This window comes from Oryctolagus cuniculus, chromosome 11, assembly GCF_051225735.1.
Source record: "Oryctolagus cuniculus isolate XC-2025 breed Fujian yellow rabbit chromosome 11, ASM5122573v1, whole genome shotgun sequence".
NCBI classification, from domain to species: Eukaryota; Metazoa; Chordata; class Mammalia; order Lagomorpha; family Leporidae; genus Oryctolagus; species Oryctolagus cuniculus.
In genome coordinates this window covers 112,990,778-113,003,002 of record NC_142877.1, presented here as the reverse complement: position 1 = coordinate 113,003,002, position 12,225 = coordinate 112,990,778, and the positions used below count along the sequence as shown (strand labels likewise).

Below are 12,225 nucleotides of genomic sequence, written 5' to 3'. Positions count from 1 at the left end.
CACCTGGAGATGCAGCGTGGGACGCCCCTCACTGTGCATAGCTGCCCTCACGCACGCTGCGTCTCTCTGGATACACGGGAGTTTGCACAGGCTTCTGCTCTGTTCCGCTGCAGGGAGCCCCCTCCGACAGCTTGCCACTAGGAGAGGCCCTCGCCACTGGCTCCTCCAGTCCCCACCAGGCCCTGGGAGTTGCTCCTGGCCCCGGAGACCCAGGAGGAGGTGTGCAGGGCAGCTCCTGCTCACAGGGACACGGGCAGAGCATCAGGACGAAGCTGATATCCATGGGGGCGGGAGGCAGGACTATGGAAAAAGCCACCCCCCACAAGCTCACTCTGGACAGACAGTGAAGATCCCTTCAATTCTGATGGGCAGCGGGGGGTGAGTTAGGAGTGTGGGATACGAACACTCGGCTATGCACCCAGCTCGAGGCCTGCCCCTGCCCCAAGTACCCCGCAGCTGTGTGACGCTGGGCAAGCTCCTTGGCCTCTCTGTGCTCCAGTTCCTCCTCTACAGAATGGGGACCATTGCGCTCTCGCGGGCCAGGGCTGTGTGAGGAGACAAGAGCGCGTGTCTTCAAGCACGTGGTAGCCACCCGGGACAGAACTAACGTCATCCTCCACAAAAATATCAACCATGAAAGGCCTGCTCAGAAATTCCAGTGGTTAAGATGTCAGCTAAGATAGGCACGACCACATGGCAGGGCCTGGGTTCCGGTCCCGGCTTCCCTCCTCGGACTAGCTCCTTGCCAGCTGCACCCGGGGAGGCGCCTGCCGCCTACGCGAGAGACCTGGGTAGGGCTCCCAGCCTCCTGGCTTCTGCTTCAGCCCAGCCCTGCCCTGGCCAGTCTGAGTACGGGAGAGGGAACCAGCAGACAGGAACTCTCTCTCAACCTGTCAGTTTCTGTCTCTTTCTTTGAGTCTCAAAATAAATAGCTAGAAACTTGGAACAATCGTTAGGCTCTACACCGGAAGCGGCAGCCAGCGGCTTGTCTTGACGCCTGTTTGCCGAGTGCACAACTCTTCCCAGCCCTGGCATGGGAAGTGCCAGCAGCTTCCCAAGCAGCGGAGCCGCCCTTCCTTAAAGCCCTGGCTGCTCTCCCCTGTCATTTTTAACCACAGGCCACAAGCGCAGCCCTAAAATACCTTAGGGAGGGCATTACTTCTGCAACCCACGACTTGAAAGTGATGGAGGAAACTCTGGCCCCTCGCTGAAGACCCCGTGAGTGGGGTGCGGGAGGGCTGCCCCGCCCCGCCCCGCCCCGCCCAGTGAGAGGCAGCAGGGCTCTGAAGTCAGAGGTGTAGATGGCATTTTTCAAATAATTTGTATTTATGTGAAAGGCAGAGAGAGAGAGAGAGAGAGAGCGAGCGAGCGAGCGAGCGAGAGCTCTTCCATCTACCAGTTCACCCCGCAAATGCTCCAACAGCTGGGGCTGGGCTGGCCCAAAGCCAGAAGCCTGGAAAACACCCGGGTCTCCCAGCCGCCTCCCAGGGTGCATTAGCAGAAAGCTGGAGTCGGGGGAGCCGGGATTGGAAGCCAGGCGCTCTGATAGGGGACGCAGGTGTCCCAAGCAGCAACTTAGCCACTGTGCCAAATGCCTGCCCCTACCACGATGTCCTCCCACTTGTGAGTATGAAAGATATTACTGACAAGCTAGCAGCGGCGAGGGAGAGGGACTTCTCTCAGTCAGAGTTCCCCAGAGAAACAGGACCAAAAGAAAAGAGCGAGAGCGAGAGCGAGCGAGCATGCGATGGAGGTTTATTTTAAGGATTGGCTCAGGAGACTGTAGAGGCCTGGCAAGTACAAAGCCCATAGGGCAGGCTGGCTACGGCTCCAGCCGTTCAAGGACAGCGACTTCTTGGGAGGCTGGTCTTTTTCTAGTCAGGTCTTCAACTGCTTGGGTGAGGCCCACCCACACTGCTTTGCTGGAGTCGACTGATTTAAATCAGAGACATTCAGCACGCTGCTTGACCAAATACTTGGGGACTGCGGCCCAGTCCAGCGGCCACTCAGCTAACCGCCGCAGGGTTTACCCTGCACTCGCACAAACAAGCCCGAATCAAACTGCGAGCGCCTCTGTCTAAATTCTCCGTGACTCTAGGCCACGCAGTCTGGCTGCTTCCTCCCTCCGCTGGCCCTTCCCTTCCTCTCTCCATGGGAGCAGAGCCCAGGCCCCTCCTCAGGGCTTTCACCCCGACCCCAGAGGGGGGGTACCCAGCAAGGAGGGATGCAGCCGGCACCTGAACCCGCGCCCAGGCTAAGTTCCAAGCTGCTTGCATCCAAGAGATCCAAATGGGCCACCAGGAGCTGCTAGGGGACTGACTCACAGGCAGAGTTCCGTCTGTATCTTCACGCGCAGCCGGAGCAAAGCCCGAAGCAGCCCACGGAAGCCGTGATTCCTCAGCTCGCGTTATACACGGTGGGCCAGCTTACAGCAGGTGAGCCGGCTGGATACAAACACCACGGGACAGCGGCGAAGGTGGCAGGAGGGGGGCGGGGCGGGCGCCCACACCACGGAGGCCTTCCGAGAGCACCCGCCCCATCGGACCTCCCTGGCAAGGACAGAAAGAGTTAACTTGTCCTGACTCCTGCCCCAAGCCAGTGAGAAGACAACAGAGGGGTTTTGTATTTTTTTTTTTTCCTAAAACCAAGAGACTGGAATTCCGGGACTTGACTCTTATTTCTTTGAGCTCATTGAAGGAACAAAACCTATTCAGGATCCTGATCCAAAGGCCCTAATCCCCAAGTGACACCGGGCTCCCCCCGGCCTGAAACCTGACCTGTGACTGCTCCCTCGCCAGGGACACAGACTCACACAGAGGCTGCCCGGCACTCAGTGCCCTGGCCTGGCACCTTAGCTCGGCCGCTACCCGCTCATGCAGTGGCCCCGAGAGGACACCTTCCCCCCCATGGCGGGCCCTGGGCCAGGCGCCCACACCGCAGCAGCCCCGCAACCCACCAGAGGGGGCGCTGCTATTAGCCTCTGTCAGGTGAGGCGCCTGGAGACCAGAGGTTGAGCTGCCTGCTCCTGGGGCCCAAGTGGGTGAGGACCCCGTGGTCCTCCTCGCGCTGGCCCCGGGCCTTCCTGCTGGGCACACGGCCGACGCGAAGCCCTCTGTCCACACAACCCCCTCACCCTCGAGATGGACACCTGGGCACCCATCTGGCTCCTGCACTCGCTCCCCAGGGCCCTGGGCCCCTCTCTGAGGCACACGGCCTCCGCCCCGCCTCCGCCCCGCTCTGACCCCGCAGCGCCCACCCGACGAGCCCACGTGCCCGATTCAGCCTGTTTCTGGAGGTCTGCGGCCTGGGGATGGTCTTCACGCTGTCAGAGGCTTGGGACAAAAGTCAAATGTGGAAATCACGCGAAATTCAAATCTCAGGGCCCGCCTAAGTGCAGCTCTGGGGGCGCAGAGCCACACCCATCCGCCCGGCTCTGCGCTACCAGGGCAGAGCTGGGTGCGAGGAGTCTGATCCGGGCCAGTGCGGGGGTCCCCTTCATGGCCTCCCCCTCCGGCCGCTGCCTTCCCACTGCTGTCAGGGAGCTCACTACTCAGGCGGCGTCTTCCTCAGCCGCCCCGGCTCTTCCTCCCGCCACATCTGCGCTCCCGGAGCCTGGTGCAGTCACCTCTCTCCTCCCTGCTGTCGGATCCCTCCCGGCCATCGCGGCCTTCTTCCCCACCCAGGGGGACTGGGGCGCCCCCTGTCTTGGATAGGAGATGGGGGGAGAGGCAGTGTGACCCAGGAGCAGCCTGGTGACCCTGCCACGACCATGCGTGAGGGTCCACGTCAGCTTCCAGCCCATGGCTCCCACGCCGGCCCCCCAGGGCCCGAGGTGGTCTCCCAGGAGTCCTTTCTGTGGCTCCCCTGGCTGGGCCCCCGTGATCCGAGGACGGCTGTCCCTGCCTCTCCTCCCCGCCTCTTCCATCTCAGCGTTCAGTCAAGAGGTGCTGAGCTCTTGTCCGGGCACAGCCAGCCACCATCCCCACCCTCCATCTGCCGGGCAGCCCACACGGGCTGTCCCTGTGGTCTGCAGCTCACGTTCACCCATCCGCTGGGGCTCGGACTCAAAGCGCCAGACATGGCTGACTTCTGACATCTGTCCGTTAAACACAGCCCTGGAGAAGACCCGGCGAAGGTCTGAACTCCTGCAGAGCAGGGCTGTGGCCACAGCAGGGGCACAGAGGGCGTGGCCCCCAGCCGTGATCTTGGAGGGGTGGGGGGCTGCCCACCCCACAGGAGCACTGGGCACCCGGGGCAGCGTGCTGAGGGCGCCAAGGGAAGACCCTGAACAGTGGAGAGACCCCGGGTGCCCAGTGCTCTCTGCCTCAGGCTGACTTCCGGGGCAACGGGGAAAACAGTAAAACCTGCGGACAACACCCCGGGTGTCAGCACAGCGTCGGGGGCCCGGCCCTGGCTCAGAAACGCCAGCTTCCTCCCCCGCCAGGCCCCACGCTAGGGACTGAGCGTCCATACCCACGGCGCAGCTCCCGCTCTCTGGAAGTGCCGTTCGGTGGGCACGGGGAGACACACAGGCACGGCAGTGGCTCAGGGTGCTGATGGTGGAAACAAAAGTGACGAGGCTGATGACAGCAAGAGCGAACGTTTACTGCCAACAGCACTGTGCCAGGCACTCTGTGGGGACCAGCCTACAACATTCTCCAGGGGAGGAAGCCAGTGGCCCAGGGAGCTGGGCGCTTGGGAGAGCAAGAAAGCAACGGCGGGTCTGACAGGATCCGGGAGGGCTTCAGGGAGGAGGTGTCGATGCCCTGCACTTTGCAGGATGAGCCTGGCTTCCAGAAACACAAGTAGATCCTACCAGGTCATCCATCCTCACAGCTGATGAGCAGCACCCCGTCTCTTTCTAAAAGAGGCACATAGAACACAGAGGGCGTGACCTCGGTGGTGTGTGTCCATTTCACTGGGCTGGAGAGCCTCTGCAGTTTTGGGTGAAATTCTAGCGGCTCGTGGGGGGTCTCAGCTCTGCTATCATGGGGGGGGGGGCTACTCTCATGGGAAGGGAGGGAGCTGAGCTGGGCTAGAACTGAGTTTTCCAAGATGTGGCCTCCCGAATGCAGACCCTGGGGACCCTGGGGTGGGTTCCACCCGTGCCCTCCCAGGTCAGACACTCCCCGGTAGGGGCCCAGGAGTGAGACCGGAGCTGCTTGAGCTTTTCAGCTCCAAAACAATGACTCACGGTGGGGTGGGGCGTGCGTACTGGCCCTCTGAGCTGCGGGAAGCCAGGCGCTGGGCCTCTGAGACCACGCCCCCCACCCAGGCCCGTGTGCACCCCACACTGCCAGAACCCTTGCTTTGGAGAGAAACAAACAAATAAACAAAACCAAACCACTAGAGAGCCACAAAGGGCTGCGATGGCCATTCCAGCCTGGGCGGAGGAGACAGGAGCCGGCTTCCAAGACAGTGAGCACGGAAAACAATGTCTTATCTAAAAGATCCAATTTCCCCACTCCGGCCTGAAGGCTGAAAGCCATCAAAAGGACCAGCAGAGCCTCTCACAGCGCTTGGAGGCTTCCTCGGACAAGCCCCGGGGTCGGCCCCTGCCGGCTGCCCGGCGCCCCCCACCTGGCGGGGCTTGCTGTCATACAGCGCAGGCCTTGCGCCAGGCCGTGTTCTGGGTGCTGGTTCGCGAATCTCAACTTGGAGCCCACGGACACAGGCCTCAGTGCCCTCGTTACCGGCGAGGCGACCTCGGGCCGGCCGCTGCGTCACAGCGCGATAGATAAGGCTCCGGTCACCAGGGCTGTAAAGCAGCGGGAGTCCGGGCTCGGCGGCCCCAAAGCCCTGGCCGCGACGCGTGGCTTCCGAGGTCGCTTCGGCTCTCGGGTCCAGCTGGTGCTGGCCGGTGAGAGGAGCCGCGGCACACACCGCTGAGAGCTGGGTCTACGACCCCGGCCTGCAAGCGCTCGGGGCCCCGGGGGGAGTGGGGCGCCCGGTACCGCCTCCCGCAGGTCGCCCCCAGACGCCAAAGCCCGGGTCTACGCGGTCCTGGGAGCAGGGACGTCTAGCCCTTCTCAGGTGTCCGGGTCCAGAAGCCTGGCGGCGGGGACCCTGGCCGAGGAAGACGCGGTGGGAAACGCGGGGAAGATCGACGGCGACCCAACCACTGCACCACCACGCAGTCCCTTTAACCCCGAAAACTTTCTCCCTCGACCCGGGACCCCGGCAGCCGCACATTGGCTGAACCTCCGCCAGGACCCGCCCTCCCTAGTCATCTATTGGCTGCCGTAAGCATCCATCACAAGCCGAGGACTCCTAAAGGCCCACGTTCCCGTCAATCAGAGGTGGGCGGGAGAGTAGGCGGGGCCGGCTCGGGGGAGCGACACGCCAGCCTCCGGGAGTCGGTGACTGGAGACCTGAAGGCTCCCGGGGGACCGAGGCCGGGTGCGGCGCGCTGGGGCGGGGCCGTGCGGGGCTCCATGAGCTCACCGATGCGCTGTCCCACCGGAGAGCTGAACGGGTTCCCCAGGAGAAAGTCCATCGCCGCGGCAGCCGCTGCTACCAACCCGCGGAATCAGCTGACAGCAACCGCCAGCGCCGCCAATCTGTCACGTGACGCGCCGGACCGCCCGCGGGGCGGGGCCGTGGGGGCGGGGCCAAGGGAGCCGGCGCTCGGCTTCAGGCCCCGCCCCGACTCGCGAGAGGCCGACGCCCCGCGGCGGAGGGCGCTGACCTCGTGGCCTCTGACTCCGATCCGCCTGGCGCCTCGCTCTCCGGCGGGCCGGGGGCGGGGCTTGGAAGCCCGGGCCTTTAGGCCACGCCCCCGGCTGTCAATTAAGGTTTGGGGGCGTGGCCGGCAGGTCTGCACGTCGGGGACAGGACCTGGGTGTGGTTACATAGGTCAGGCGCTCAGTGTCGCTCCTGGCGTCTTAGCCCGTGGACCCTGGGACCTTGCGGCGACCGCACACGCACCCTGCGTGCCTGTTGCCTCCCTGCCCTGACTTCCCGTTTGATGTCGAGGCGTCCCTGCTCTTGTAGCCCCAATCCGCGGACCTCCAGGAGGAGTCCAGGGGCAGGGGTGTGTGTCCCCTGGAGACTGAGAGTCCAGGGCGTCGGCTGGCTACCGCCCAGCACGGCTGCGAGCTCACAGATGCAGTCGCGGGCAGGGCGCGTGGTACCCAGCTCTGCCGTTCATCTGTGAGATCCAAACAGCCAGCTGCATTTCCTCTGGGTCCTGGAATTAGATCAAGGACTTGGCACTTTTTTTTTTTTTTTTTTAGGTCACAGGCTCCTCTGGGAATTTGATGAAAGCCACAAGACTTTCTGAAGAAAAAAAGGCAGTGGGTTCAGTTTTGCTTGTAACCTCATTATTACTGGGGTCCCTGTAGCACAGGGTGGCCTCCAAGTTAGGAATCTCGAAGGCCTTGCCTAGCCTTGTGATCCAGTATCTTTTCGTGTCCCTGGCTGTGTACCACGTGCGAGACGCCACCTGCACCTTACAGACGCCGTCTGTGGATTCCCGACGCTGTCCTGGGCGCTTGGGCCACTGATCCTGATGCGATGCTTAAATCTGAACTTGGAAAACCGGTCAAATCTCCATCTAACCCAGGTCCATATGATGAAACGTGCACGTCAGGCTGGCTGGCTGGCGGCCTGGAGCCAGGGCAGTGACACGGACACTTTTACAGAGGGCACTCCGGAAGCCTGTCAGGCCGCTCACATGGCTTGTCCGGCATCGCTAACTGAGCCAGGGCAGTACTGCATAGCGTGGAATGGACCACAGCGTTCAGGTGCCACCCTTACACAGCACTCACATCTTTGTTTTATTTTGGGGGAGGACTGGTTTATTTATTTGAAAGGCAGAATTACAGAGAGACAGACACACAGCTCTCTCTCCAAATGGCCACAACAGCTGGAGCTGGGCAGATCCAAACCCAGGAGCTTCTTCCAAGTCTTCCACGTAGGTGCAGGGGGCCAAGCACTTGGGCCATCCTCTGTTGATTTCCGAGTGTATTAGCAGGGAGCTGGATTGGAATTACAGCAACCGCGTCTTGAACCGGTGCCCAGATGGGACGCTGGTGTTGCAGGTGTTGGCTTTACCCGCTGTGCCACAGCGCCGGCCCCAAGTGTCATCTTTATTCAGGCTAACACCACAACGTACAGTCTCACTTGCTGATAGAATTAAATACTAAATTCACTGGATTTGCAGTTTGCAAAAGATAATGAAAGTTTCTACAACAGAAAACCCATACAGAGAGGCTGGTGCGTTGGTCTAACAGGCTGAGCTGCCGCCTGCAACACCAGCATCCCCGTGGGCACTGGCTGGAGTCCCCGCTGCTCCACTGCCGACCCAGCTCCCTGGATGCACCTGGGAAAGCAGAGGAAGATGGCCCAAGTCCTTGGGCCCGGGAAGCTCCCGGTCCCTGGCCTCGGTCTGGCCCAGCCCTGGCTGTTGTGGCCAGCTGCGGAATGAACCAGCAGATGGAAGATCTCTGTGTCTCTCCCTCTCTCTCTGTAACTCTGCCTTTCAAATAAGCAAATACATATTTTTAAAAAAATCAATATAAAACAGAGTTAGGTGTTAGGAAAATGGCTGAGATTGGGAACTTGACCTCTGCTCTAGGTTTATTTATTTAAGAAAATTACAGTAGCATGAAATGTGAAAACTGGTTTTATAACTTTGTAGCAGACATGATTAACATGATTAGGAAAGATAGTCGAGACTGGACTACAAATATTAAAAATGTGGTTTTTAATAATATAAGTACAAAATCTTATTTCTTTATACAACCGTAATGGGATTTGGATCAAACCACTAGAATTTATTTAAAAAAACAAAATAAAACAATGATATAAAAACTGCAAGAAGGTCTGAATCCAAAGATTTTCCTCTAGTAGTACCAAATACCACAAGGTACAGATTATTATACAAATGTGTACAAATTTTAAATACAAATACAATAGGGCTGGGTTTCAAAGGAAAACAAACAAAAAGCAGGTCCTCCCCAGGATTTCATCAACGCACACAAAGGACAGCGGCAGGACTGGTTTCTTCCAGCCCCACTCCTTGCCCCATCACCTTGTGTCAAACAGGAACCTGACCCGGTACTGCGGCCCTGACACCTGCGCTCCAGCTGACTCTGTCCTTGATTTTGGTTCTTAAACATCCCTGTCTCTCTTTCTGCCTCCCGCATTGATTCACAATGTGCTGTGGGCGAGAGAGGAATTCAGCAGACAGAACACTCTCAAGAAGCACAGCCTGGCGAACCACTGTGGGGAGGAGGCGGCAGGCTGGCTGCACCGCACCGCAGGTTCACCTGGACGCCGCGGAACTCCCTCCAGGCCAGAGGGAAGCACGGTGACCTCCCGCTGGGTCTCGGAGGCAGTGCTCAGCTCTCTCTCAGCCACTAGGAAGCCCCAGCCTGGTCTTGGAGGGCAGGGCAGCTGGGCACGGTCACAGGCCTTTTTGTTCCACTTTCCTGACATTATTGGAGGCCATGAAGTTCTTCATAAAGAATCAGAATCCCCACATAATGATTCCTTTTTGAGGTACAATACCTTAAAATGTAGACGACTTGGGAGTTTTGGAACAGATCGGGGGAGGAAGAAAGGGAGAAAAGATAAATTTGTGTCTTCCACATGCTGTTGCTGGTGGAGGCTTTGTTATTAAATTATATATACAACACAGAAATTTACAGGATAAATTAAGGTCTAAGAGATTTTAAAGAGTTAAATACACATAATTAAAACACACATTCACACACGTATATAAATAAACCCACATGAGAAGACTTTTTTGCAGTTCACTTCCATGTGGAATGCAGAACAGACCGCATCTGCCCAAGAGCGGGACGAGTAAGAGGGGCCCAGGAATCACGCCGGGCAAGGTTTACCTTCCACAACTACTGGGCAGAGCAGACCTTGCAAGGACTTTGTGGCCAACCTACTGCTGCCAACGAGACACACCAGCTCTCAGCTGTGCACACCAGACACTCTGGGTCAGCTCAGAGCACGCGCAGGCTCAACTGGTGGCACCAGCAGCTTTGTCCTTTCTAAGGTAGTTTTTGCTGCCAGGGCTCAAATTCACTCTGCGGCCTCTGCTGAGGCCACCAATGGTACCAATGATTACAATAAGATTGGAGACATGGACGCCTGTATTGTAGGAACTGGAATGAACCCCTACTCAGTTCACCCAAGCCATCTTAAGAACTACAATGGGAATGGTTTTGTCACCTCCCACCTAGGTCACTTCAGGTTGAAAGGTTTTGTACTTTCAGTCAATTGGCCTCCTCCCATAATCTTTTCTATCACATTTCTAACTGTAAGACAGGTAAGGCAAATGGTCAGTGATGAGTCTGGAGGTGTAGCTGAGCTTGGAAAGAAAATTTTAGCTGTCCGTAAAGAGATGCACTTGGCACCCAGACAAGCCCCCAGCCCCCAGGTTACACTGATTTTTAAGGCAGATTTGTCCACCATAGGAGAAAAAAGAATCCCAAGCCCACATTCAAGCCAAAGTTTCCTCTTGGCTAAACCTTTGTCATTTCATCAAATTATTAAAAGCAACATAGTTACAGTCCTATGTATATATTGTACATTATATATATATGTGTGTATAGATATATAAAAATTTAAAACCTACACCCAGAGGCCAGCGGAGGGGTCTGGAACAGTTATATATACACAAACCAGCAAGGGGATAGGACAAGGTTTCTGTCCCAGGATGCTTTGCTGTCACAGTCCAGGCATGATGTAAGCAATGTTGTCTAGTGTGTTTGACTGCAAAACAAGGAAAAACGGTTCAGTTGGTCTTGGTTTCCTGAGACACGGTACTTTGTTCAGGGGAAGGAGATGAGAAGGAAGAGGTGGAGTTAGAGAAAACAGATGCGAATGAAGATGGCATCCTGTTGTCTGTTATGCTAGGAGCTTTTCTGCTGACTTCTCTCATTAATCCCAGTAACAAACAGCAGAAAATCCCTGCACTGTCTCTGGTAGAAGAGCAAACAGGAGCTGCAGGAGTTGCAGGACCCCAGGGCGAGACTGCTTCTCTTCAAAGCACTGCTTTGGGAAACAGCATGCATTTAATAAAACAGGATCGACACGGGTCCCTGGGGCTGACGGAGGAAGGAGGCACCCTGTGCCAAGGAGTCTGCCCTTCAAATCCAAGGAAAACAGGGAAAACTCACCAAGACCTGTTTGGGACAGCCATTCAGTTCAGGCAGTTGTGTGGTCAGACACGCCAAGGGGCCCAGCGCGCAGATGATGGAATCCAGAAGCACTGACAAGCTACCAGACACAGCCACCATGCCCTGGAAGGAGAGGAGGCTGACTCGAACCCAATGCTCGCTCTGTTCTGGTCGACCGCCTTACCTGGTTCTGTGACTCCTGCGCAGTTCTAATCCGGAAAGTTCCAGCACAAACGGAGGGTCTCTACTTAGACTACTCTACACTGTTCAAAAAGGAAACTTAGATGATACACTCCTTTGTGTTCCAATCTATCTTGCTTCCTACCTGTCTTTGAGGAAGTCACTAACTGCTCCTTCCTTAACACAACAGTGAAAAATGCCTGTGCCATTCCTACTGAAGGGGGCTGCTGCGAGGTCCCACGTGCAAACGTTCACCCGTGACGAACACCTGAGACAGGCAGAGCTCAAGTGTAACGGCTCTGAGAATTCCACAACCCTTCGCATCCAGATTTTTTTTTTTTTTTGATTTGAAAGGCAGAGTTACAGAGAGGCAGAGGCAGCAGAGAGATAGAGGTCTTCCATCCGCTAGTTCACTTCTGAAATGGCCGCCAACGGCTGGAGCCGGGCTGATACAAAGCCAGGAGCCTCCTCCAGCTTTCCCACATGGGTACAGGAGCCCAAGCACTTGGCCATCTTCCACTGCTGCCGCAGGCCACAGCAGAGAGCTGGGTTGGAAGCAGAGCAGCCGGGACCTAAACCGGCGCCCATGGGATGCCAGCCTGCAGGCAGCAGCCCCACCTGCTACACCACAGCGCCAGCCCTCGCATTCACATTAGTATAAACACACAAGGACTTTCCCACTATGTGGTTTTTGACAGCTGAAGACACCATTTTGCTGGGCTGAGGTTTTTACTCCCAAAAAGAAGAGAACTGGGTTCATTTAAAAAATTTAACCTCCTATGTAGTTCAAATTGTCTGTACATTTGTGATTAAAAGAGATGAGAGAAAGAAATCTGCATTCTGCACATAGCCCTGCCCAGCGCTTGCACAACCCGCTTTAACTACAGGCACTGCAAGGAGTCACCCT

General features: G+C 57.3%; 2 protein-coding genes across 35 annotated transcripts in view; both read right to left on the bottom strand.

The window, feature by feature from the left end:
- The window catches only part of TOM1 (target of myb1 membrane trafficking protein), a 34,456-nt gene extending 27,852 nt beyond the window's left edge, over positions 1–6,604 (bottom strand). For both annotated transcript variants that reach the window (XM_017342114.4, XM_017342115.4), the window contains exon 1: positions 6,445–6,604. In XM_017342114.4, coding sequence (XP_017197603.3) covers positions 6,445–6,496 — 52 coding nt within the window. In that variant the 5' untranslated portion in view covers positions 6,497–6,604. The remainder of the gene's footprint in view (positions 1–6,444) is intronic.
- Positions 6,605–8,690: 2,086 nt separating this feature from the next.
- Positions 8,691–12,225, bottom strand: part of HMGXB4 (HMG-box containing 4) — a 40,081-nt gene continuing 36,546 nt past the window's right edge. For 20 of the 33 annotated variants that reach the window (XM_070052829.2, XM_070052831.2, XM_070052823.2 and 17 more), the window contains 2 exons: positions 11,139–11,261; positions 8,691–11,010 (listed from right to left, as the gene is read on the bottom strand). In XM_070052829.2, the coding sequence (XP_069908930.1) occupies positions 10,900–11,010; positions 11,139–11,261 (234 nt within the window). In that variant the 3' untranslated portion in view covers positions 8,691–10,899. The remainder of the gene's footprint in view (positions 11,011–11,138; positions 11,262–12,225) is intronic. The other 13 variants (XM_089308917.1, XM_070052839.2, XM_089308916.1 and 10 more) reach the window with 1 other exon arrangement.